A 27,534-nucleotide genomic window follows, 5' to 3' on the forward strand; every position below is an offset into this window, starting at 1 on the left:
TTGCTAGCAAAGTCGGCTGTACAACTGGGGCGAGTGCTAGGAAGTGTCTCTAGACCTGCCGGGTGGCGGTGCTCGGTCTGCAATCACTGATAGTGGCGACACGCGGGTCTGACATATACTAACGGACCGCGGCCGATTTAAAGGCTACCACCTAGCAAGTGTGGTGTCTGGTGGTGACACCACACTTCTCAGTTGACAGAAATCAGTATGTTATCCTTAATGCGACAGCATTGCCAGACGCAAATAAAGTACAATGACCACATATATCACAGATGGCAATGCTCTTTACAGGTTGACAACAATCTTTAGAAATTTGTTACAGAATGAGGGGGGGCTTGCTGATGATCAGAACCTGGAGCTAAAATTGGTAGCCCACCCTAAACATAAATCTCAGGTTTTTCTGTTGCCGTATTAGAACTCTTGTATTGCGTACTAACTGCTCCAGTTCTTAAAGGGAATTAGTATACTTTAAACTCAACAGATACAGAAATTCAAAGAGAACTAGCAGGCCTATTTTGAAGCTGTTTACCAGTCTGTAAAACATTACCACAATGCAGCCCCACTGTGAATGCAGTTCTCTAACATGAGGTGACATAGTTGAAACTTGTAAGCACCTGGGAATCACACTGACTATTGTCAAATGATTGGAAGTGGCTGCAAATGTGTATGTTGCGAGAGCTCCCAAGAGTCATAAACCATACACACCAAATATAACTCAAGTATTGTTCTCTACTGTGGATCCTATGTCCTCTACAAGAATCCATCACTTTCCATTCTCTTGACTGAGAGCTGCATGTCAGTGGTAGAGTATGTTTCCCTGGAGGGGGTAGACAGGGACCAGGGAGAACTCAAGACTATCAAGATTTTAAACTAATCTTTCTAACAAACAAGTTTGAGGTGCTTTCTTTCTCTGAACTGACCCAGTGAGACTCACTTCACCTGTTGGCAAACATGGTGCAAGCAGTCGGAAGAAACACTAGGTGCATTCACTGGGAGCCCAATTCAACATGTTTGAAGAGGGTATTCCAGCAGCCATTGAGGGAACTGGGTAACCAACAGCAGATTGTGACACACATTTGAAATGATGCCCATTGTGTAGGCTCTGTGGGCATACCTGGGTCATTTCAATGACTGGGAGAGAAGCTTGAGAAGACCAGCATTACGCATGAAGTTTCAATGAAGCTCACAACTTACGGCACTGTGCCCAGAACTGAGTGTGACCTGTGATTCTGAGTTGATCTGAATTGAGCCAGGAACTTTGAAAGTTCGGTGACAACTAGTCTTTACGCTCCTGGACTTGTGCTATATGCTTGAGAACTTTAGTATCCCCCTAAATGAGTCAGGTGTACACTGAACATCAGAGACCACTACCAAGGTAGCGGACTGTATGTGGAGTGAGCACAAGATGTTTCCTTTTTTAAATTTTATTTTATAGACTGGGCAAGTCTCTTTTCAATCTATATAAAAATAGATGAAGGGCCCACAGAAGAATCACAATGAGATCCAAATAATTGCCCCCCACAAGCAAGAGAGTTAAAATCCTATTGGTTATCTTTTGAACCATTCAGGAAAAAGTGTCAGAATTTGAAATTCTCATTAAAAAGCTGTGGATCTCCCATTATACATGGTAGAGATGGCTGGTTAAAACCCAAAATTGATAGCAGTGAAATATTTGGGGAAAATTTAATAGTATATTGAAAAGATAGGCTAACAGTAAATTGAGGTGTTATATTTGATACAGTAGACAGGAAAAACAAATCCACTGGGATAGAAATTGAAACTGCATAGCAGATTCGCTAGGCAAGACTCAGTATCAAGGATGGGCATAATCTTATAATGGAATCTTTCTATCAGCCATCAGACTCACCTCCACGTCCATATGTAGCTGAAACCTCTAGAGAAAAACTAAGTTCACTAATACAGAAGTTTCAAAATCATATTTTCATCATTGGAGGAAACTTTAATTACACAACAATCAACAGAGAAAATTAAGCAATGGAAAATCCAGGATGGAATACTGACAGTGTTATGAAAATGATAGATTGCTACTCACCATTTAGTGGAAATGTTGAGTCACAGACAGGCACAACAAAAAGACTGTTCAACAAGTAAGCTTTCAGCCAGAAAGCCTTATTCTGAATTAGGCAACACACACACACACACACACACACACACACCACACACACACACACACACACACAAATATGCAACTCACACACACACACACACATGGCCACTACCCCTGTCTGGTGAATATAGGGTATGTGTGTGTTTTGTTTAATTCAGAAGATTTTCTGGCCCAAAGCTTACATGTTTAGCAGGCTTTGTGTTGCACCTGTCTGTGGCTTAACATTTCCACTATATGGTGAGTAGCAATCTAACCTTTGCATAGTATTGTCAATTGGAAAAATCACAATTGTTAAGTGGTAAATGTTACTAGACATCCTGTGAAGCATTACTGAGTGCACTCTGCAAGAACTAGGCTAGACCAGATTGATAGGAAGCACTCTCATGATGGAAACACATCAAACAAACCTGATTTCTTTGAGGTTGTCCACACGGAAACTGATATCAGTGACCATAAGGCAGTTGTAGCTACAGTGATTGCTTGCTAAAATACAAAGGGCATCTAAAACAGTTAGAAACATTTATATTTTTGCAAACAAGAGGAGGAGACAATGCTGTTGTATCTCAATAACATTGTCTCTGAACAGGACTGCATACACTACTGGCCATTAAAATTGCTACACCACGAAGATGACGTGCTACAGATGTGAAATTTAACCGACAGGAAGAAGATGCTGTGATATGCAAATGATAAGCTTTTCAGAGCATTCACACAAAGTTGGCGCCAGTGGCAACACCTACAACGTGCTGACATGAGGAAAGTTTCCAAGCAATTTCTCATATACATACAGCAGTTGACTGGCATTGCCTGGTGAAACGTTGTTGTGATGCCTCGTGTAAGGAGGAGAAATGCTACCATCATGTTTCTGACTTTGATAATGGTCGGATTGTATTCTATCGCGATTGTGGTTTATCATATCATGACATTGCTGCTCGCATTGGTCAAGATTCAATGACTGTTAGCAGAATATGGAATCGGTGGGTTCAGGAGGGTAATACAGAATGCTGTGCTGGATCCCAACGGCCTCGTATCACTAGCAGTTGAGATGACAGGCATCTTATCTGCATGGCTGTAACGGATCGTGCAGCCATGTCTCGATCCCTGAGTCAACAGATGGGGACGTTTGCAAGACAACAACCATCTGCACGAACAGTTGGATGACGTTTGCAGCAGCATGGACTATCAGCTCAGAGACCATGGCTGCGGTTACCCTTGACACTGCATCACAGACAGGAGCGCCTGTGATGGTGTACTCAACGACAATCCTGGGTGCATGAAAGGCAAAATGTCATTTTTTTGGATGAATTCAGGTTCTGTTTACAGCATCATGGTGGTCGCATCCATGTTTGGCGACATCACGGTGAACGCACACTGGAAGCGTGTATTTGTCATCGCCATACTGGCGTATCACCCGGTGTAATGGTATGGGGTACCATTGGTTACACATCTCGGTCACCTCTTGTTCTCATTGATGGCACTTTGAACAGTGGACGTTACATTTCAGGTGTGTTACGACTTGTGGTTCTACTCTTCATTCAATCCCTGTGAAACCCTACATTTCAGCAGGATAAATCATGACTGCATGTTGCAGGTCCTGTATGGGCCTTTCTGGATACAGAAAATGTTCGACTGCTGCCCTGGCCAGCACATTCTCCAGATCTCTCACCAATTGAAAACATCAGGTCAATGGTGGCCGAGCAACTGGCTCGTCACAATATGCCAGTCACTACTCTTGATGAACTGTGGTATCGTGTTGAAGCTGCATGGGCAGCTGTACCTGTACACGCCATCCAAGCTCCATTTGACTCAATGCCCAGGCGTATCAATGCCATTCTTACGGACCGAGGTGGTTGTTCTGGGTACTGTTTTCTCAGGAGCTATGCACCCAAATTGTGTGAAAATGTAATCACATCTCAGTTCTAGTATAATATATTTGTCCAATGAATACCCATTTATCACCTGCATTTCTTCTTCGTGTAGCAATTTTAATGGCCAGTAGTGTAGAATAATTGTTCAAATGGCTTTAAGCACTATGGGACTTAACATCTGAGGTCATCAGTCCCCTAGACTTAGAACTACTTAAACCTAACTAACCTTTGGACATCACACACATCCATGCCCGAGGCAGGATTCGAACCTGTGACCATAGCATCAACGCGGTTCGGGACTGAAGCGCCTACAACCGCTCGGCCACTGCGGCCAGCAGAATAATTGTGGTTCAGGTGTAGAAGAGTAGTTCACTATGCATTTGGTAGATATGTACCTAATAGAACAGGTGATAATGAGAAGGACACTCTGTGGTACATCACTGTGAAGAAACTTCTGAAGAGACAGAGACTGGCACATAATAGGTGTAAAACAAAGTATTGGGCTAGAGATACGGAGATGCTGAACACTGAATTAAATGTGTGAAGCCTTCAGTGATTACTATAGGAGAATGTTGTTGAAAGATCTTTCACAAAACCCAAAGAAATTCTGATTGTATGTAAATGCAGTTGATGGCACCAAAGTTAGGGCCCAACCACTTATGGACAGCAGGAACTAAAACTGAGGATAGTAGCAAAGCTAAATCAGAAATGCTTAATTTCAATTTCAAATGTTTTTTACTAAGGAAAAACCAGGATTATTGCTCCAGTTTAATTCACACACCATCAAAAAGATAAGTGAAATAGTTATTAATGTCAGTCACATTGAATAAAGAAATGTGTCCAGTATTTGGAAGGAAGCATGGGTCACACCTGTGTACAAGAAGGGTAGCAGAAGTGATCCATGGAACTATCATTTAATGTCCTTGATATCAATTTCTTGTAAAATCTCAGAATGTATTTTCAGCTCAGACAAAATGCGGTATCTAGAACAGAATGAGATCATCCATGCCACCCAGCATGGATTCTGAAAACACCGATCATGTGAAATTCAACTTGCACTTTTCTCATGACATCCTGAAAACATGGATCAAGGTAATCAAGTACACGCAGTATTTCTTCATTTCCAAAAAGCCATTGACTCAGTGCCACATCTATGCTTATTAGAAAAAATACAGTCGTATTGGGAATCAATCAAAATTTATGTCTGGGTTGAGGATTTTCTGGGGAGGACACAGCATGTTATTTTGGGTGAAGGGTCATTGACAGATTAGAAGTAATTTTGAGCATGCCCCAGGGATGTGTGTTGGACCTCTGTCATTCATATTGTATATTAATGACTTTGCACATAGTATTACTAATAACCTCAGACTTTTTGCGTATGATGCAGTTATCTATCATGAAGTATTGTCCGAAACAGCTGCATAATATGCAGTCAGACCTTGATAAGATTTCAAAGTGGTGCAAAGCATGACAGCTTACTTTAAATGCCCAAAAATATGTAATTGTGCAATTTAAACAACAAAAAAAGCTTAGTGTCCTATGAGTACAGTAGCAACAAATCATGTTTGGAATTGGTCACGTCATACAAATACCTAGGTGTAACCTAGGAATATGAAATGGAAAACCCACTTAGACTCAGTTGTACATACAGCAGGTGGCAGACTTGGTTCATTGGCAGAATGCTAGGGAAACTCTATCAGTCTACAAAGGAGATTGCTTACAAATTACTTATGCAACCCATCCTAGATTATTGCTGAAGTATGTGTGACCCATACCAACTAGGATTAATGGAAAATACAGAATGTATACAGAGAAGGGCAGCATGAAGGGTCTCAGGTTTGTTTGACTCATGGGAGAGTGTCACAGACATGTGGAAGAAACTAAAGATAGATGCAAACTTTCTTGAGATAGCCCACTTACAAAGTTTTAAGAACTGGTATTAAATGATGATGCTAGAAATATACAACAACAATATATGTATCACGTCTTTAGGGATTGTTAGGAAATTTTTTCTTTTACAGTGCTCACAGAGGCATTTAAGGGGAATTTGAACAGAAAGAAATGGTTTTTCACGTTTTTGGATTTTTTCTCTCATTATAAAATTTTCAATTTTCTGAATAAAGTGATATATATAAATCACTTATAAACTCACATGGGAAGTATTTTATTTTTTTAAAATATAATCTACACCAGTTGGAAGTGTTAAAATTTTTATGTGCATTACTTAGAAATCTAATAAAATTGGTAATTTTTTTATATAGAAGGCTGTGGATTGCTGTGTTTTAAACTGGAATGTGTTGGTCATGTCCAGAAAAGGATGGGCACCAGGTTGAGGAAGTTGAAACAAAGTTTGAGAGACAAGAAACTTTCTGATTGTAAAACCATAAGAGGCAGACTAACAGATAAAATGACTGATGAACTACAGCAGTATTGTTGGATGGCCGTTAGAAATAATATGGAGTATTTGTTGAAAATGAAGCAGGCAGTATGGGCTACCTTCTTCCACAGAGTGTCAACTGTACACCACCTTTGCCCTCCTGGACCTGATTCATGGTGCAATTACCACAATGCACGGTACTCAAACAGTTCATATAGCCATAAACATCCAATCCCAGCAGCAGTCAGGGATATCATAAAACTTTTTTACAGAGACCTGTCAAATCCTGAATTACTGAAGAAGTGTCTGCATGGTCAGACTCATAATCCCAATGAGTCATTCAGTAATCTTATATGGACTCACTTACCAAAAATTTTTTTTTGTTGGTATGAAGACACTAAAGTGGGGAGGGGGGGGGGGGGAGTCAGCAATGCTGTTATTGCTTTTAATGATGACAACTTTGATAGGGTGAAAGTGCTACAGCATATGGGAATTAATCCTGGAGTAAACTGCATCAGAGAACTTGAATGGATGGACAAGGTTCGCATTGATAAAGCAGAGTATGCAGCACAGTTGGCCACTAAGGAGTCCAGAAAGAAGAAAAGAGGAAATAACTTGGAAAAGATCAAGAGGATGACATACAGTATGGTGCAGGATGCTACTGAGTGACTAAAAATAAAAATGAAGCATATTTTAAGCGAGTTACAGTCTTTTGAAACTTTAGAAGCCGTTCCTGAAAATTTACATTTTCTGTTGCATTTTTCCCTAAATCTCAGAAACCACTTCGAGTAGGGTATTCAAATTTTCAGGGGGTAATAACATACATATCCTGAGTCTACTGCACTAAAAGAAGAACATGATGTTATGTATAATTAAAATTAGGATAATGTACAAGAAAAGTACACAAAATTTTAACCGTGTAATTGAAAAGTTGTATTTCTGAAAGCAGTGGCTGAATGCAATTATTGTAGTTCAGTAGACTCAAAACATACAGTTTAATGTCCTGTAAAAGTTTCATGTCAATGGCTACAGTGGCTCCTTAAATACAGGGAAGCGTAGTCACTAAATTTAACAGTGTTGTGATAGAGCATTCAACTCCCCTGAAACAGTCACAGTCATTTAAACACCACTGATATGTGAATAGAATGGACAGAAGCCCTAGTAACCTGTAGAAAAGGAAGTACCCTCTACCAAGCACTTCACAGTGATTTGCAGAGGGTGGATGTAAGTGTAATGTAATAGGTGTGTAAAAATCAAATAATGGAAACTCCAGGTAGGAATATCAACAATGTAGGAAAAGACAGATTGCTATTTACTGTAAAGAAGATACATCAAGTTGCAGACAAGCACAATTAAAAGGCGCTTACATATATAGCTTTCAGCAACAGGCTTCATCAATAAGAGAGACACATACACCATTCCCACACACAAGGAAGCACAACTCTCTCTCTCTCTCTCTCTCTCTCTCTCTCTCTCTCTCACACACACACACACACACACACACACACGATTGCCAACTCCAGAATGTCAGGCTGGAGTGCAGCATCATGTGGGATCCAAGCAGCAATTTGGAGGGGCTGGGGAAGGGATGGTGTACAGGTGGGGAGAGAGATGGATGCTCTCTGGTGTAGTGTACACGGACTAGAACGTCAGCAGGTGCAGCGTCAGAAGGTTGTGGGGAAGGGAGATGAGGAAGAAAGAGGCAAAAAAGGAGAGGAGTGGGGAAAGATGGGTGGATGCATTGGCAGAGGGTTGCAAATAAACAGGGTGGGAGATGAGAATAGGAATAGAGAGGGGTGGAAACTGTTGGGTGGAGGGTGTGGGGGCAGTATGTTACTGTAGTTTGAGGCTGGGATAATACTGCAACGGAGAATGTGTTGTAAGGAAAACTCCCATCTGTGCAGTTCAGAAAAGCTGGTTGTGGCGGGAAGGATCAAGATGGCTCGGGTAGTGAAGCAGCCACTGAAATCAAGTGTGTTGTGTTGAGTTGTATGTTGTGCCACAAGGTAATCTACTTTGCTCTTGGCCACAGTTTGGCAGTGGCTGTTCATCATGATGGACAGTTGGTTGGTGGTCATACTAATATAAAAATCTGTGTAATGATTACAGGAGAACTGGTAAATGACGTGGCTGCTTTACAGGAGGCTCGCCCCCTGATGAGGTAGGATAAACCTGCCCACTACACACAGGAAGTGGCTACACGGGTAGCGGGGGCTGTGTGGAAGGGACTCGGCAGTTTTTTTAGGTTAGAGGGTCTCAGGAAATCATGGAAAGGGCGTTTGTCTAAAAGGGGGCAGGTAAAACAGTAAGGTAGCTGCAGAAATGATTGGTATTGTAGTTGCAAATTGTCACAGCTGTGTTGGGAAAGAAGCAAAGCTCCAACCATAATAGAAAGCACTGAAGCTCAAATAGTTATAGGTACAGAAAGCTGGCTAAAGCTTGAAATGAGTTCAGCCAAAATTTTTTCAGATGACGTAACAGTGTTCAGAAAGGATAGATTGAATACAGTTGGTGGAGGAGTATTTATTGCTCTCAGAAGTTGTTTACCTTGCAGCAAAATTGAAGTAGATAGTTCCTGCAAAATAGTATGGGTAGAGGTTATACTTGATGATCAGACTAAACTATTAATTGGATCATTTTACTGATCCCCCAACTCAGAAGATATAGTTGCTGAACAGTTCAAAGAAAACTTGAATCTCGTTTCAAATAGGTACCCCAATCATACAAATGTAGTTGGTGGTGACTTCAATCTACCTTCACTATGCTGGAAAAATTATACATTTAAAGCCGGCGGCAGGCATAAATCGTCATCCAAAATTATACTGAATGCTTTCTCAGAAAATTATTTTGAACAATTAGTACATGACCCCACTCGAAGCATAAATGGTTGTAAAAGCATACTTGACTTGACAGCAAATAAACCTGGACAAATAGGGAGTACCATGACGGTTCCAGGGGTTAGCGACCACAAGGTAATTGCTGCTAGGCTGAATACCGAAACACCCTCAACCATCAAAAAGAAACACAAAGTACATCTTTTTAAAAAAGCTGATAAAAATGTCTTAACACATTTTTAAGAGACAGTCTCCATTCCTTGCGTTCTGATCATGTAAAAGTAGAAAAGATGTGGAATGATTTCAGAGAGATAGTATCAACAGCAATTGAGATATATATACCACATAAATTAATAAGTGATGGTACTGATCCCCCATGGTACACAAAACAGGTCAGATCGCTGTTGTAGAAGAAACAAAAAAAGTATGCCAGATTTAAAAGAATGCAAATCCCCAGGATTGGCAGAGTTTTGCAGCAGTTCGGAAGATAGCACATACTTCAGTGTGAGATGCTTATAATAATTTCCACAATGAAACTCGGTCACATAATCTGGCCAAAAACCCAAAGAGATTATGGTCATTCGTAAACCACACCATTGGCAAGACACAAACAATACCTTCATTGCGCAATAATATCGGTGAAGTCACTGATGACAGTGTCACAAAAGCAGAATTATTAAATGTGGTTTTCCAAAACTCCTTCATCAAAGAATATGAAGTAAATACTCTTGAATTCCAATCAACAACAACTGCCAAGACGAGAAACAGAAATAGATATCCTCGATGTAGCAAAGCAGCTTAAATCACTTAATAAAGGCAAGACCTCCAGTCCAGATTGTATACCACTCAAGTTCCTTTCAGTGTATGCTGATACAATAGCTCCATATTTAGCAATTATATGCAACTGCTCGCTCACAGAAAGATCCGCACCGAAAGACTGGAAAATTGCTCAAGTCGCACCAATACCCAAAAAGGTAAATAGGAGTAATCCGTTGAATTATAGGTCCATATCAGTAACATCAATTTGCAGTAGGGTTTTGGAACATATACTGTGTTCGAACATTATGAATTATCTCGAAGAAAATGATTTGTTGACACACAGTCAGCACGGATACAGAAAATATCTTCTTGTGAAACACAACTAGCTCTTTATACTCATGAAGTAGTGAGTGCTATCGACAGGGGATGTCAAATTGATTCGATATTTTTAAGTTTCCAGAAGGCATTTGACACTGTTCGTCACAAGCGTCTTCTAACCAAACTGCGTGCCTACGGAATATCGCCTCAGCCGCGTGACTAGATTCATGATTTCCTGTCAGAAAGTCATCGAGTAAAACAGAAGTAATATCTAGCGTTCGCCAAGGAAGTTACAGGGCCTCTATTGTTCCTGATGTATATTAACAACATAGGAGACATTCTGAGTGGCTGTCTTAAGACTGTTTGCAGATGATGCTGTCATTTACCATCTTGTAAAGTCATCAGATGACCAAAATGAATTGTAAAATTATTTAGATACAATATCTGTATGGTGTGAAAAGTGGCAATTGACTCTGAATAAAGAAAAGTGCGAAGTTATTCACATGAGTACTAAAAGAAATCTGCTAAATTTTGATTACGTCATAAGCCACACAAACATGAAGGCTGTAAATTGAACTAAATACTTAGGGATTACAATTACGAATAACCTAAATCTGAACAATCACCTAGATAGTGTTGTGGGTAGTGCAAATCAAAGACTGTGTTTCACTGGCAGAACGCTTAAAAGGTGCAACAGGTCTACTAAAGAGACACCACACTTGTCCGCCACTTCACTTGTCTGCCCTACTCTGGAGTACTGCTGTGGTGTGTGAGATCCGCATCAGATGGGACTGACGGATGACATCAAAAAAGTTCAAAGAAGGGCAGCTCATTTTGTATTATCACAAAATAGGGGAGATAGTGCCACAGACATAATATGTGAATTGGAGTGGCAGTCATTATAACAAAGGTGTCTTTTGATGCAATGGAATCTTCTCAATCACCAGTTTTCTCCTCCAATTACGAAAACATTCTGTTGGCACCCACCACCCACCTAGATAGGGAGAAACGATCATCACAATAAAATAAGAAAAATCAGGGCTCACACAGAAAAATTTAAGTGCTCATTTTCCCGTGTGCCATTCGAGAGTGAAACGGTTGAGAGACAATTTGAAGGTGGTTCATTGAACCCTTTGCCAGGCACTTTATCGTGAATAGCAGAGTAATCACGTAGATGTAGAATAGGAAGTGCTGGGTGGATGAATTAGGCAGAATTTGCACCTGGGTCTTCCACAAGGATATGATCCTTGAGAGTGAGAGTGGATAAGGATGGACTAGTATGTTGTGGAGGTTGGGTGGGTATTGGAACAGCACTTTAGGAGGGATGGAAATATCTCGGGTAGGGTGCCCCTCATTTCAGGGCATCATGGTAGGTAATAAAGCCATCGCGAAGTAGTTCAATTGTTTCAGTCCAGGGTGGTACTGGGGACATTCCTGTGTCTGGTTCTTGAGGTGGTGGAAGGATTTGGGACGAAAGGGGAAATGGCACATGAGATCTGTTTGCAGAGTAAGTCTGGGCATAGTGCCTGTCTGTAAAGGCCTTGGTGAGATTTCCAAGAACCAACTGCGAGGGAGTGTGGTCTGGAACAACTGAACCACATCCTTTCCAGGGCTTTGATTACCTATCATGATGTCCTGAAATGAGGGACATCCTACCCAATATATTTCCCATCCCTCCTAATGTGCTGTTCCATCACCCACCCAACCTCCACAACATCCTAGTCCATCCCTACGCCATTCTCAATCCCAGACCCTTGCCACAAGGATCATATCCTTGTGGAAGACCCAGGTGCAAAATGTGCCCAAGCCACCCTCCTAGCAGTTCCTACTCCAATCCTGTCACAGGTTTTCCTACTTCATCATGGTCCAGACTACCTGTGAAAGAAGCCATGTCATTTATCAGCTCTGCTGCAATTATTTCACAGCTCTTTATATTGGTATGACTGCTAACCAACTGTCCACCAGGATGAACTGCCACCGCCAAACTGTGGCCAAGAGCAAAGTAGACCACCCTGTGGCACAACATACAGCTGAACACAACACACTTGATTTCAATGACTGCTTCACTACCCGAGCCATCTCGATCCTTCCCTCCATCACCAGCTTTTCTGATCTATGCAGATGGGAGTTATCCTTACAACACATTCTCCCCTCCCGTAATTATCCTGGCCTTAACTTACAGTAACATACTGTCCCCACACCCTCCACCGAATAGTGTCCCGCCCCCCCCCCCCCCTCTATCCCCTTTCTCATCCACCCTGTTAATTTGCAGTCCTCTGCCAATGCATCCGTTCATCTATTCCTGCTCCTCTCCTGTTTTTGATCCTTTTTTCCCCACCTCCGTGCCCCACAACCTCTTGATGCTGTGTCTGTTGACATTCCAGTCCCTGCACACTCCACCAGACAGCATTTGTCTCTCTCTCCTCACCCGTAGACCATCCCTTCCCCTTCCCCTTCCCCTTCCTCTTCTCCTTCTCCTTCCCGTTACCCTTCCCCAGACCCTCTAGATCAGGCTGTTCCAACCGAGCTCCAGGGAGCCGGAGCGCTCCGGAGCGCTCACTGCGGCAGTTCGGAGCCCGCGTGGAGGGGGAAAGCGAACTCACTGCCCCCTGGCCGCACGCAGCTGCAACTGACGCAATAATCCGTGTTCAATGACAGCTATGACTAGCCGCGGGAGCCCTGTACCTCTATTGGAGGATACCTTTCTGTTCATTGAGAGGGATGGTCGTCCGCAGTGTCTTGTATGTCATAAAGTAGTTAATTCTGCAAAGAGGTACAATATACAATGACATTATACACGTCTTCACGCAGTGCACTACGATCAGGTAGAAGGCATTGCACGCAGAGAACTGGTAGCCAGGCTTAAGAACGACATACCAGGGGACCTAAGTTTACAAACGGTTTCGTAATACGGAGGGTATCAAAACATGCAACATATTTCGTGTTTGTGATGCGTTTATAATTTTCAGGTGAATGAGAACGGAGAAAATACTACTGCATCTGAAATTCGAGCAAACTACAGGGTCGCTCACATCATTGCGACGAGTGGCAAGCCGTTTTCGGTGGGACCACTCGTAAAATCATGCATGGTAGCAGTTGCAGAATGTTTGTTTCCAAGGGAGGTGCAGGTAATTGAAGGGGTTTGCCTGTCGAAGCAAACAATGTCTCGTCGAATCCTGGACATGGCAGCGGATTTAGAGACACAGCTCAGGAAAAAGGCTTTGTTGCGCTTGACGAAAGCACCGACATATCGGACTGTGCCAAGCTTGCAGTCTTTGTGCTTGGTGTCGACATGGAGCTAGAAGTAACTGAAGAGCTCTTGGATGTGTTACCACTCGATTACACCGCAACAGGACGTGACATTTTTGAAGCTGTTTGTGAATCAGTGGACAATATGAATTTGCCGTGGGATAATCTCCATTCTGTAGCGACAGACGGTGCACCACAAATGATCGGGCGTCATCAAGGTTTTGCTTCTCGTTTGAAAAATAAACTCAGGGACGAATTCAGGAAAGTCATTTTGACTCTTCATTGTTTTATTCTCCAAGAGGCACTGTGTGCTGAAACAGTAGAGCTAGGTTGCGTAATGAAAGATGTCGTGAAGTGTGTGAATTTTGTGCGGCGTCACGGTATGAATCATCGCCAATTCAAAGGATTCCTGAAAGATATGGAAGCGGAGTATGGGGATATACCTTACCACAGTGCAGTTCATTGGCTGAGTCGGGGAAAAGTTCTTGATGTTTTCTTTGCCATTCGTGAGGAAATATCCCTTTTTCTCTAAATGAAAGGGGAAGAAATGCGTTGTCTGAAAGATTTAAAATGGATATCAGACGTGGCGTTCCTAGCTGACGTAACTATGCATCTGAAAAATTTAAATCTGTCATTGCAGGGCAAAGGGCAGCTAATCGTTGACATGCACGACCAGATCAAAGAGTTCATGGAAAGTTACGTTTATTTGAGAGGCAGATGAGTAATGGACATTTAACGTTCTTCAATCGTCTTGCTTGTTTAAAACTACCTGAAGGTACCACTTTCGGCGATTACCAAGCAAAGTTAAAGCAGCTCATCACGTCGTCTGAAACACGATTCCGTGACCTCACTAGTTTGGAAATGGAACTTAAGGTGTTCAGCACTTCTTTTTCAGTTTCCCCTGATGACTTGTCATCGTCAATTCAATTGGAGATTATTGATTTGCAAAATGTAACTTTGTTGAAAGAGAGGTACTACAACACGTTGGATTTGTCAGTATGGTATCGTTCATTACAGCAAAAAACATTTTCCAAGCTTCACAAAAATGACGCTCAGATCATGTGCATGTTTGTATTTACATATTGTTGTGAGCATCTTTTCTCAGCAATGAGAAGAGGAAAAAGTAAGGAACGGTCGTTCCTTCAGGATGTAATAATGAAGGTCATCCTCCACATTAATGCTGCGAACACTTTGACGCTTGATATCTCCGATCTTGTAATGAAAAGAAAATGTCAAGCTACAGAGGTGCTCTAGATTGTTGTTTGCATCCCACATGATGCTGCATTCTGGCCCGAGATGCTGGAGTTGGCTGTCATATGTGCTTGAGGTGTGCTTGCTTGTGTGTGTGAATGGTGTGTCTCTCTTTTACTGATGAAGGCTGTGGCTGAAAGCTGTATGTAAGTGTCTGTTAATTGTGCCTGTCTTCAACTTGACATGTCTTCTTTATGGTAAGTAGCAATTTGTATTTTCCTTTATTGGTAATATGTGTGTTTTGAAATTCTTGGGAGGATTTTCAGTTACAGATGACTGAAAATGGATATAATTTGTTCGAGGGATACTGCAGTTTTTCATTTCTGAACACTGTTTACTGCTATTAAAAGTGAATCATCAGAAAGTTGGAAGAGAAGCTGTATTCTGATTCTGACAAAGACATGATATGTTTATATTTAAAAAGAAAGATGATGAGACTTACCAAACAAAAGCGCTGGCAGGTCGATAGACACACAAACAAACACAAACATACACACAAAAATCTAGCTTTCGCAACCAACGGTTGCCTCGTCAGGAAAGAGGGAAGGAGAAGGGAAGACAAAAGGATATGGGTTTTAAGGGAGAGGGTAAGGAGTCATTCCAATCCCGGGAGCGGAAAGACTTACCTTAGGGGGAAAAAAGGACAGGTATACACTCGCACACACACACATATCCATCCGCATATACACAGACACAAGCAGACATTTGTAAGGATTGGAATGACTCCTTACCCTCTCCCTTAAAACCCATATCCTTTTGTCTTCCCTTCTCCTTCCCTCTTTCCTGACGAGGCAACCGTTGGTTGCGAAAGCTAGATTTTTGTGTGTATGTTTGTGTTTGTTTGTGTGTCTATCGACCTGCCAGCGCTTTTGTTTGGTAAGTCTCATCATCTTTCTTTTTAAATATATTTTTCCCACGTGGAATGTTTCCCTCTATTATATACATGATATGTTTAATTAGATTTATTTTCGCAAATCCAGCAATTTCTTATCTATATTTGTCCATTATTTCATGGCTGTGGATTGCTCATCATTATATCCTGTGTGTGTGTGTGTGTGTGTGTGTGTGTGTGTGTGTGTGTGTGTGTGTGTGCGTGCGTGCGTGCGTGCGTGTGCGTGTGCGCATGTGAACGCGAGCGTGTGCCTGCATGTGTGTGCCCACCCAAATTATCTTCTTTTTATTGCCATAAATGGAGCATTCATTCCAGCAGTGACATACAGAAATTTTTCTTAATGAAATCTTTAGGCTGGTAATTCACGAGGTATGATGGAGGTACTGAATGTATCAACAGGCATCTATCCAAGAGGTGGTAGCAGCAAGCTAGGAGGCAAAGTCTTAGGATTGGCATTTGATTCCAGTGGACAGATGCTTTGGGCAGGAAATGATAAGGTATACCAATAAATGCTCTTAATGTTCAATTTACAAAGTGTATCCTTTGATCTTTACCTGCTTTATTACCTTCCATGAGCCTCACTCTCCTCATGTAATTTCAGTATGCAATCCTTACCCATGCCATTCACAATCTAAGTACATTCAGCGTATCGTGCAATGTAGTTTGCTTGCCTTGTTGAGCAGTGGATTCTGTGACACTTCTGTTCTGTCAGCAATCTCTGTTACAGTTATAAGGCAACATTTTTGTAAAGACGTTTCTTCAAGGGCTGTCTGTGAATGTAGGTTATAGTTGCAGATTTTTTTCCCACTAATATACCAGCTTCAGTCACAATATTTTATTCTCCTATATAAGTTCAATGTGTTTTGGAATGACAACGCAGTTTTATTAAAGGAATTTTTTTGTATTACATCTGTTTCGGTTTAGTGCTTGTGATAAGATGGAGCAGTCATAATGCCCAAAAACGTTGATGTAGTCCCTGACAATGGAGTGGTAGCTCCAAAATGCATTAGACTTAAACAGGAAACTATATTTTGACTACAGACAGCATATTACTAGCAAAAATATTCATAAACTGTTAGGCCACTTTTACATAAATTGTGTGTTTGATCCTAGAGTCCTAATCTTTTCTATCAACCACCTTACGTTATCATTTGTTGTTTTCTGTACCTGTTGTTTCAGAATCTAAAATTTCAAGAGGACCACATACATACCAACTGCCAAAATGGAGCAATTACAGCTTGGCCAATAGACACAAATGTAATCAGTAGTGTGGGGGGAACAGACAAAAAACCTCTAGCTTTCAGAACTTCAAAACTAGTTCCTATGTCAGGTGGAGAGGATAAGTAAAGATTTATATGTTACTGAAAGTTTGTGATCTTGTACTGTGGATAACATAAACAGTCCACAGTTGATGTACAAATCTGTGTTCTGTAGATGGCGATAATGCTGTAATATAATTTTCAGTATACGAAAGCTGACAAACATCAAGTGTACAAGATGTCCTTCCCTACTCTAACAAGGCTTTTCTGTATTTTCTGCCCACGTATACTATTCTTTGTTTTGGCCTTTATTTTTGGATTGGCTTTGTATCATAATGTAAGTTTTATTGTGTTCATTGCTTTATATTCTAACTTAGAAAAGTCTGTAATACAATGATGAGAATAATTTTTAATGCCCATATTCCTTGTCTCGTCTGTGCCTCTGTGGTCAGATATTTCTTATTTGGTGTTGTTTAGAAATCTGTTAACTAGCATTAAGCATTCTCATTTCAGAAATTCAAATATTGCCATTCCCTTTATTTATATTCCCTTGTTTGTTGGTGAGTGACAGCCCCCTCCCCCCCTCTTCCTCTCTCTCCCCCCCCCCCCCTTTCCAGTCTCATATCTGAGTGTTCCATCCTCCTCTCATAATGTCTTTCGTTTCCCCCTTTCTACAATGAGTGTCTAATAATTAACCATTTCTTAACCTCTACATAATGAGCATTAATATTTATTTTCAAGTGTAATTGTAATCATATTATAGTTTTGCTTCTGTCTTGTGAGTGTAGCTTTATTAAACTATTTATTACGTGTATTATAGCTTTATGTAACATTGTACTGCAAATTTATGTTGGTGTGTGCTTTCACAGGGTGTGATAGTATCTTTCTTGTTTGAACTGGCTACTGGTCGTTTGAGTAAATGTCGTCGTATTGTAGTAGCAGAGAATTGCCCTATAACTTGCATTTCATGGCGAGCATGGATCAGTCGGGAAGCGAGAGATCCAACACTTCTTGTCAACTGTGCTGCAAATGTTGTTTGCCTTTTCAGGTATTTGCATACAATTTTAATTATGAGATTGATAACTTCTTGAATAGCTTCTCTTCTGCATAAAATCAGAATATACACTTAAAAATTGATTGTCACTAGCACTTATGTACATATCCTTCTCAGAGAAATGTTCTCATTTCACTGATAAAATAACGAAGCCATTTTTATTAAAATTCTATTTATTTCATAGTTGTTTTTACAGACACTATTGTTCATTTTACAGTGCCATAATGGATAAAAGTAAATAAAACCTACCATGCGAATAGTTATGAGCACTCAGAACACCATAATGAACTCAGTAAGCTAACAGTTAGTTAAAAATGAAAAAAATAACTTTTTTTGCAAAAATCATTAATTGCAGTTTTGGTTTGAACAAATAAAGATTCTCAAACATCAAAGAGGTCTAGAAACTAGTATGATCTAGTCTACTTGAGACCAGTAAATGCTTTCTATCACTTGCAATTGCTGCCAGGTTATATACATTGTTTATTCTTACTAAAATGTATGGAACAATGTTTTATCAATTTCGAGTGACACACTTACTAGAATTGCTTATAAACATCACAAATAATTCTGATGTCAGCAGCCAGAGACAGTGATCTAGTGTGTGTGAGCTGCATTTGTGTGAATATGTATCTCTCTCTCTCTCTCTCTCTCTCTCTCTCTCTCTCTCTCTCTCTCTCTGTGTGTGTGTGTGTGTGTGTGTGTGTGTGTGTTTGTTTGTTTTTTTTTCAGAAGAAATCCTTCTGGCAAAAAGCAAACATCTCTAGTAGTCTTTCTCTTGTGCCTATCTGTGACTCCACAAATGTGCTATATGGTTAGCAGGAATCTATAATATAATCATTATTCCATCCTGGATTTTCCAATGTTTGAAAATACCTAATTAAAAAAAAAAAGTTGAAGTTTCAAGCAGTACAGCATCCAATAACTGAAGATGGTTATTGGTGCAAACTCTGGCTGGTGATATTTGGATCTGGGCTCTTCTTAGTGTCTTCAGGCAGTCTCTGACAATCTAGACATTGTTCATCACATGAAGGAGGGACAGGTACTTCACATTAATATTAGTGACTTTTTGTTCTGTTCCTATATTATATACACTAATCTTTCACCTCATTGTCATAGCTTCTATGGTAGGTACACAATAGAATCAGCAGAACTGTTAATTGATATTCCTCTGAGTTCTCTCATTTACCCAAAAGGTTTTTATTGGGAAATAAGCTAGACTGTCTACCTCAAAACTGGAAGAATTATTTCATTGCCTGTTGGTTTCACCTAAACTCTCAAGTAGACATTTTATGTGTGAGTGCCTAAGCCTGACTAGGTAGTTTTCCCCTGTAGAGGCTGGCACCCTTGCACCACATGCCTTGTTCTTGCACAAAAGCAGTTATGTGCAGATTTTTATCTATAAATTGGAATTAAAACATATTAGGAATGAATAAAATGTACTAATGCAGCAGATTGTATTGTATTTTCACATACTTGCAGACCATTTTCTTTGTGAATATTTTAAAAGATGTTACAGGTACAGCACATAAAAGAGCTACCGTATTTACTCGAATGTAAGCCGCACTCGCATCTAAGCTGCACCTGAAAAATGAGACTCGAAATAAAGGAAAAAAAATTTCCTGAATCCAAGCCGCACCTTAAATTTGAGACTCGAAATTCAAGGGGAAAGAAAAGTTTTAGGCCGCACATCCAAATCGAAACAAAGTTGGTGCATTGTAATATGAGACACAATTTAGGTCGAATGAATGACGATACAGCTACAGTAGCTTGGTTCAAGTCGTAAGCTTAGTAGTTAAGCTTTACCAGGTAGCCATCCATTGTAATGCGTCAGGCACTCCATCCGTATTTACACGGGTACCCTTGCTTTTTCACGTGCTTCGTCTGGTTTGAATTGATTGCTTATTTTTCTTTGATTTGATAAGTGCCGTTTTCCTTGTTATAGGTGTTTACGTCACTCTAAGCTGAAAATGCATTATCGTACTGTGTCATACATTGATTGTCACATTCTGATAATGAGTGTTTACGACCTGTTGCCGCTCGCGGCATGACTTGCTTTTGTGCACACTACCGCAGTTAACAATTAAAAAAAAAAAAAAGAGGAATTGACTCATTAGCAAAACAATGGCAAGAGACTGCTATTGTTACTTACAAGTTACACTGTTGCTTTCTTTGATAATGATCAACAAGAACCAAATAATACACTGCGTATGATAGATGATGTTCTGAACGAGAGTTTAGTGAAAAATTTTCTCCGTTTGAAAATTATTGCAGACGCCTCTTTAGTACATTACATTCTGCACAGAAATTAGAGTCATCTTAGATTTAAAAATCTAGTCAATTGCTGTGCTTCATTTCTGACTGTATCACTATTAGGCATAAGAATAATACGAATATAAAATTGACATGATCTGTATATTCTTCCGCGTTTACTGTTGTCTCACTCTAGTTTCGTAGTTTATTAGGCAGACAGGATTTAAATGAGATATCAGCAAACGCGAAAGAATACATGGCAAAATGTTTATATTCGTATTATTCTTATGATGAAGAGAATAGTGCATGTGATTCACAATTCATAAAAGTTCCTAATAGCAACCATCTCTTCTCACAGGTAGGAAAAAAATTCAGAACGTAGAGTTGGCCATATTGACAAACAGCCTTGCCAGTCGGATTTTCGGAGTAGCTGGCCGCGGTGGCCATGCGGTTCTAGGCGCTCCAGTCCGGAACCATGCGACTGCTACGGTCGCAGGTTCGAATCCCGCCTCGGGCATGGATGTGTGTGATGTCCTTAGGTTAGTTAGGTTGAAGTAGTTCTAAGTTCTAGGGGACTGATGACCTCAGATGTTAAGTCCCATAGTGCTCAGAGCCATTTGAACCATTTTTTTTTCGTAGTACATTGAAATGCTGCTACATTCGAAGATGAACAACACGGAATTTGTATTTACTTCGTTGGATAATGTATGAAAATGCAGTGGTCGAAACTCGTGGCGGAGAAAAAAAGCTCGTCTTCCACCCTCTCTCTTTTTTTTTACGCAGAGGTTTTGGCGCCAGTATTTATCTTTGTGCCTGCAAAGCATGCCTGTGTAGAGCTACATATATTCGACGACAGAAGTTAGTTGTGGCGGCACCTACCAACATTTTTCAGAACTTCCACTTAGTTTGCACTCGATTCTAAGCTGCAGGCGGTTTTTTGGATTACAAAGAGGAAAAAAAGTGCGGCTTAGATTCGAGTAAATACGGTATGTGTCTTACATAATTAAGATGTCAACTTTGATAGCTTAGGTGTGAGAGCACTGACTGCCATTCAAAGGACCTGGATTTTATTTGCACTATTGCCAGGGATTTTTCTTTGGTGGGAGGGTTGGGATTGTGTGCACTTCACCTTGTGATGCCAGTTGAGGAGCTTTTGACTGAGTAATAATGACTCCAGGTCACTAAAACTGACAACTGCCAGAAGAGCAGTGTTCTGAACCTTACATCACTCTGTACTGTATCCAGTGATTTCATTGGCAGTGTGTGATAAGGTGATCAGTTGGTACTGATACATCTGCCAGGGTCTGTGGATGGTTTTACTTTTCTTTAAAAACATTAAGATGTCCATGTGAAGTTCATTTTTCATTCTATATCCACAAATCATTTTGAGTTATGCAACCAACTGGGAGCTATGAAGCTGACTCTGTAGTAGTTGGATCTGTCAGAAATGGCTAACAGGAAACATTTGTTGTGCTTGGTGAAATATCTGGTAGAATATTATAACACAAGTCACCGATGGTATTTAAGATGGACGCCCAACAAATGATCTTGCAATGCAAAGAGAGAGTTTATTTTTCACAGAGACTAATCGTGAATTCCATTTTGTTTTTTCCATCACCAAATTTTTTACAGAGAACATATGCATTGAAACATGCAACATCCAAGAAAAGGCGGAAAAAGCTCTTGTAGGTTATTTTAGTCTATCTTCCTGTATGGCGTACCTATGATGACTTGTCTTTTGCATGGCGCCATTCTTATAATTGATTTAAACAAATGGAGTGTGCTGATGACTTTGACATCTTCATTGCAATTGTATTTTATCAACAATATACAGGGTGTTTTTATTAACATTAAAAAAAAAAACCAAAGTGACATAGATAATGCTGAGGCAAGTAATTTAATATGACACATGGGTTCGTAAATGTCGGGAAATACTCCAGACGTGAATGACAAATGTTGAACATGTGACGTTACTGGATGACATACCTTGCCACACGTGCGGTGGTTGAGCCTATTGGTCTGTCACACCTGATCGTCCCAACCCAAGTTAAGTATTCTGGTCGACAAGACTCCGGGGCTACGCACGCTACTTTAGTGTATGGGGCTCAGGGTTTGAATCTTACATCTGGCTGGTAGTATTTTTTCATTGTGTTTAGACAATTGGGTGTTTACATTGAGGTAAGATTTTACTATATTATTTACTGGTCGTGTAGTCTACGGTGGTTTATTGCAAGTACAGTACAACAAACCCTACCATATCACGTTACAAATAAATGAGTATAAGCTTCTAAATTGCATCATTACTAGTAAGTAACTTAAGATTTCTGTACTAAATAATATTGTAAACAAAAAAAGAAGGAACAAATGAGAAGAAACACAAAATAAGAAAAGCTTTTGCTTGGTTATAGGGAGGACAATAATTTTGTAACTCTTATGTTTACAACAATCACATTTAAGAAAGGTGTTTGAAATTTGTACTGTTTGCTTGAATGCAAGTATTGCATTTCTCAATCATCTCTTCAAGCTTATTCTCAAAAATACTCTCCATATTTTGGATGTCTGCAGTGGCAACAGGTATGTGGGCTATAAGGTCCATTTGGGAAGTGAGCTGTAAACTAACTCCTCCATGTGACAAAATCTAGTGGGTTTAAGTATAGGGATCTTGCTGGCCAGCAAATTGGTCCATGTCACCCAATGCACATATCTGGATACACCTGCTTTGCTCTTGCTGCCAGAGGTATATCTTCAAGTGGCTGTGGCAGAACCTTCCTTAAAAAGACTGAGTAATATGGCCATTTAAATTATTGGGTAAAATTTGTGGTCCTATTATTTGGTTTAGAATGAAGTCTTTCATAACACCATTGTTATATAAAACATTCTCAGACTACTTTCCACATAAATACAGGATAAAAACCTCAAGCTTTCAATGATTATCTCCATTGTCTTTGTCAAGAATGACTAACTGTCTAAACTGTTGCTGTGTTGGTCATATGTAATCCATAAATAGATTGTGACTGGTCAGTAATTATATACTGCTCTGTCACAGATGGTGTCACATGGAGAGTTCGCTGTCATGGTTGAAGTTCTTCTCACACATTCACATTATTTCTACAGCCTCTTTAATTACAGAATCCAGGTATATAGGAGCCTGGGAAACAGCTTTCATTTTGTCAAACAATATCTTTTGTTTGTTTGTGCAGTTGTGCTCAACAACTGCAGATTTCTCCAGTTATCGATTTTTTAATATGCCATTGATCTTCTGCACAGCAGTCAGAAATGGTATGAGGGACTGACCAATGTAATTGCTTCTGCACCCACAAGAGCTGTTATAAATCTAAAGGATACAAGATGCAGTGTCTGCTTTATATTCTTAAGAGGTTGGAAAATAGGTCTTATACCTCGTCTTCCAAGGACTCTGGCCATTTTGAATACATTGTGCTAACTGATGATCACTACAGCCTAGTGAAGTAAGTATTAACTGACAGTAATGTAAGATCATCAGGCCTGTAATTTATTGCTCCCAGTAGCTAGAAGTTGAAGAATGCTACAGACACAAATATCCATTCAAGCCACTGTGAATGAACAAACTATAGATGTATATATGTTTTCTGTCCACTGGAAGTGTTCAATAAGTTAATTAAACTCATGTGAAAAGTATGAGCACATTAGTTATATTGTCACATTGTAACCACAATCAAGCCCAAATCCGAAAGCAAGGTAATGAGAGACATGCAAAACTGAAGTAAGCACTGAAAGTACATTTATTACGAGCACCAATGTACGGTCAGGACAGAAATGAGCTCCTTGACGGGAAGTGCTGCCGTTTACACAGACATTGAATATTCCAGAATGCACAAACAACACAAAGATAAGAAATTTCAAGAACCTTCTAGGAATCATAAAAACTAATAACAGATAATTGCGAATGGTCAGTTGTTTCCTAAGTTCTCATTGGAGCTTACTAGAGCACCATGGATCTAGAGCTTGTCAGTGGTCCTCTGCATGGCAGTGTTATTGGATCCTCGCTTTCTGATCATGTTATTATATCCTCTCCCCAGTGATGATTACCAAAGGTAGCCCTTCCCATCGAAACTTCCCTGTCATTGACCAGGTCTTCAATTGGCTTGAATGAAAAGCTCCCACTATCTGTCTGTGCTTCAGAGCTATAGTAGGGCTGCATATGGATGACATGTATGACATCTCTACACTTATTCGTGAAGGGCCGTAATCCTCTACTTTCAACAGGCAACGTGGGATGTGAATAGCCCAGAGTATCACTTTAGTAACTTTTCTGATTGTCCCACTTTGTGCTCAGCTGTAGTAATCCATACCGTGTCTCCCAAGCTGTATCTAACTGATTGGTGCTTGGTGTGACAGTGCTCTCGGACTTTCTCCTGGGTGTCCAGGTTTCATAAGCAACTGTCATCCTCTTTCAATCCTGATGATGAGTCGTTTCATGTAGTCATCCCGAGTATCATCTGGTTGAAACAGGAACAATATATACATTGTCCTTTAATTCTTGTGACCATAGAACAAAGAGAATGATGTGAAGCCTTTAGTGTCCCACTTCATTAGATTATATACAAATGTCATGGTGGGCAGTATTGTATCCCAATCTCTGTTCAGCAACATACATCAAGAGCGTATCTGTCAACATCTTATTAAAGCATTCTGTGATGTCATTTGACTGTGGGTGATAGGTGGCTGACATCCTGTGGGTGATGCCAGAATATGAAATTACCTGAGGGTGACCAGATTTTTCTTGTGAAAAATGGGGCATGCGGAAAAACAGGCACTTGACAGAAAGAAAATATTGTACATATATGGCTACATTGCTTTACTAAAATAAATGAAAACTTAAGTTTATACTCATAAAAGGGCATGTATTTTAACCAGACACTTCAAAACATGCTTGTAATGGCACTGTATCATACGATAATTCATCGTTTTTCCAAGAACTAATTATAATTCAAAGTGTTGAGAAATTAATAGAATGATTTCTAACAAATGAACACCAATGTAGGTATAAAAATCCATAGGCCATTTAACTACTCTATCAGGAACACTGCCATTAACTTTGTATTTATCAGAAGACCTAAAATCTTTCAAAAACTTTGAATTGGTTAACAGGAGGTTGTAGAACTCCTTGCAGATAAGTTCTTGATAATGAGTCTTAACTATTACAATTGCTTCAATAGTTTTGGTGGTAAAACAGTTTTTCTCATCAATCCAAAGGGAATTCACAATTGAAAATACCCTTTCCACAAGGCATATGCAAAACTCACGAGCATCTCATATACTTTTATATGAAGTACGTGCGCTTTTAAATATATGGAATACATCACCCTATCTCTTATTTGTTTCCAAATTAGCTTTTTCCCATTTCTCAAGTTTCTTGTTTATAATGTTGTTCATGCATCCTACATCACCAAACAATACATCTTCATCTGTTTGAAATGTTGCACCTGAATCTACTGTCTTAAGAATTTTCAGACAGTTTAAAAGTTCAGCCCAAGAAACAGTGTTATCCAATGAAATGATTTCAGAGGTTGAAATGGAGAAGTCCACATTTCTAAATAAGTTGCAGAAGAGTCATAAAATAAATTGGTAATCATCTTGTATCTTGACTGAGTAAAAACACCTTCCTTTTCCAAATTAATTAAAATTGAAGAAATACTAAAGTTTGAAAATTTAGTAAATTTCCTGATACTGATTTTTTTCTTCAAGTAGCTCTAACTCTTCAGCTGATTCTGTAGCTGATATCATGGTCTTTCCAACTTTTGGATTGAATTTGAAAACATTTTCAATTGTCTTTGTGTGAAACGATGCCAAAGAAGTGTACATTTACATCAATACCCTGCAAGCTACCGTACGATGTGTTGTGGAGGGTACCATGTACTACAACTAATCGTTTCCTTTCCTGTTCCACTCACAGGTAGAGTTAGGGAAAAACGACTGTCTATATGCCTCCCTATGAGTCCTAATTTCTCATATGAGAAGGATTATTGCTACTCATTATATAGCGGAGATGCTAAGTTGCAGGTAGGCACAACAAAAAGACTCTCACAGTTATAGCTTTCGGCCTTCATCAATAATACATGCACATACACACATACATTCACGCACACTTGGCAGTGTGGTTTGAGTTGCCTGAGAATGCAGTCATGTGTGTGTGTGTGTGTGTGTGTGTGTGTGTGTGTGTGTGTGTGTGTGTGCGCGCGCACACACACACACACGAGCGTGCGCGCGTGTGCGTGCACATGTATGTGTGTCTGTTGTTGATGAAGGTCTTAATTGCCGAAAGCTATAATTGTGAGAGTCTTTTTGTTGTTCCTACCTGCGGCTTTCCTTCTCATAATATTGTTACATTCCATCCTGGATTTTTCACTGTTTACTGTTTAATTTCTCATGTCTTACCTTTGTGGTTCCTATGTGAAATGTATGTTGGTGGCAGTAGAATTGTCTGCAGTTAGCTTCAAATGCTGTTTCTCTAAACTTTCTCAGTAGTGTTCTTCGAAATAATGTCTTCTTCCCTCCAGGGATTCCCACTTGAGCTCCCAAAGCATATCCGTAACACTTGCATGCTGATCAAACCTACTGGTAACAAATCTAGCAGCTCACCCCTGAATTGTTTTGATGTCTTCTTTCAATCTGACCTGGTCCATATCCCAAACACTTGAGCAGTACTTAAGAATCAGACACACTAGTATCCTTTATGCAGTCTCCTTTGCAGATGTACGACACTTTCCTAAAATTCTCCCAATAAACCGAAGTCGACCACAATCCTCACATGCTCTTTCATTTCATATCGCTTCACAACATTATACCCAGATATTTAAATGACATGACTGTGTCAAGCAGAACACTAGTAATGCTGTATCCGAACATTATGGATTTGTTTTTCCTATTCATCTCCTTAAATTGCAGTTTTCTACATTAAGAGCAAGCTGTCACTCATCAGATTATCGTGAACAACTGCAGATTGCTGCTCACCCTGTGTGTGAGATCATTTATGTATGTATAAAATAGCAACAGTCCTATCACATTTTCCTGGGCACTCATGATGTTACCCCCGCCTCCAGTGAACACTTGCCATCGAGGACAACATACTCGGTTTTATTACTTATGAAGTCTTCAAACAGTCTCATATCTGGGAGTTCATTCCATATGCATATACCTTTATTAACAGTCTGCAGTGGGGTACCGTGTCGAATTGCTTTTCGGAAATCTAGAAATATGGAATCAGTCTGTTGCCCGTCATCCATAGTTTGCAGATTATCATGTGAGAAAAGAGC

The 27,534-nt window shown here is 40.0% G+C and overlaps 1 protein-coding gene across 1 annotated transcript in view; it reads left to right on the forward strand.

Annotated features, from left to right (window-relative positions):
* Positions 1-27,534, forward strand: part of LOC126162563 (WD repeat-containing protein 13-like) — a 78,189-nt gene that overhangs the window by 22,535 nt on the left and 28,120 nt on the right. The window contains exons 7-8 of the mRNA XM_049919152.1: positions 16,030-16,173; positions 17,805-17,983. Of these exons, the coding sequence (XP_049775109.1) occupies positions 16,030-16,173; positions 17,805-17,983 (323 nt within the window). The remainder of the gene's footprint in view (positions 1-16,029; positions 16,174-17,804; positions 17,984-27,534) is intronic.

This window comes from Schistocerca cancellata, chromosome 2, assembly GCF_023864275.1.
Source record: "Schistocerca cancellata isolate TAMUIC-IGC-003103 chromosome 2, iqSchCanc2.1, whole genome shotgun sequence".
NCBI classification, from domain to species: Eukaryota; Metazoa; Arthropoda; class Insecta; order Orthoptera; family Acrididae; genus Schistocerca; species Schistocerca cancellata.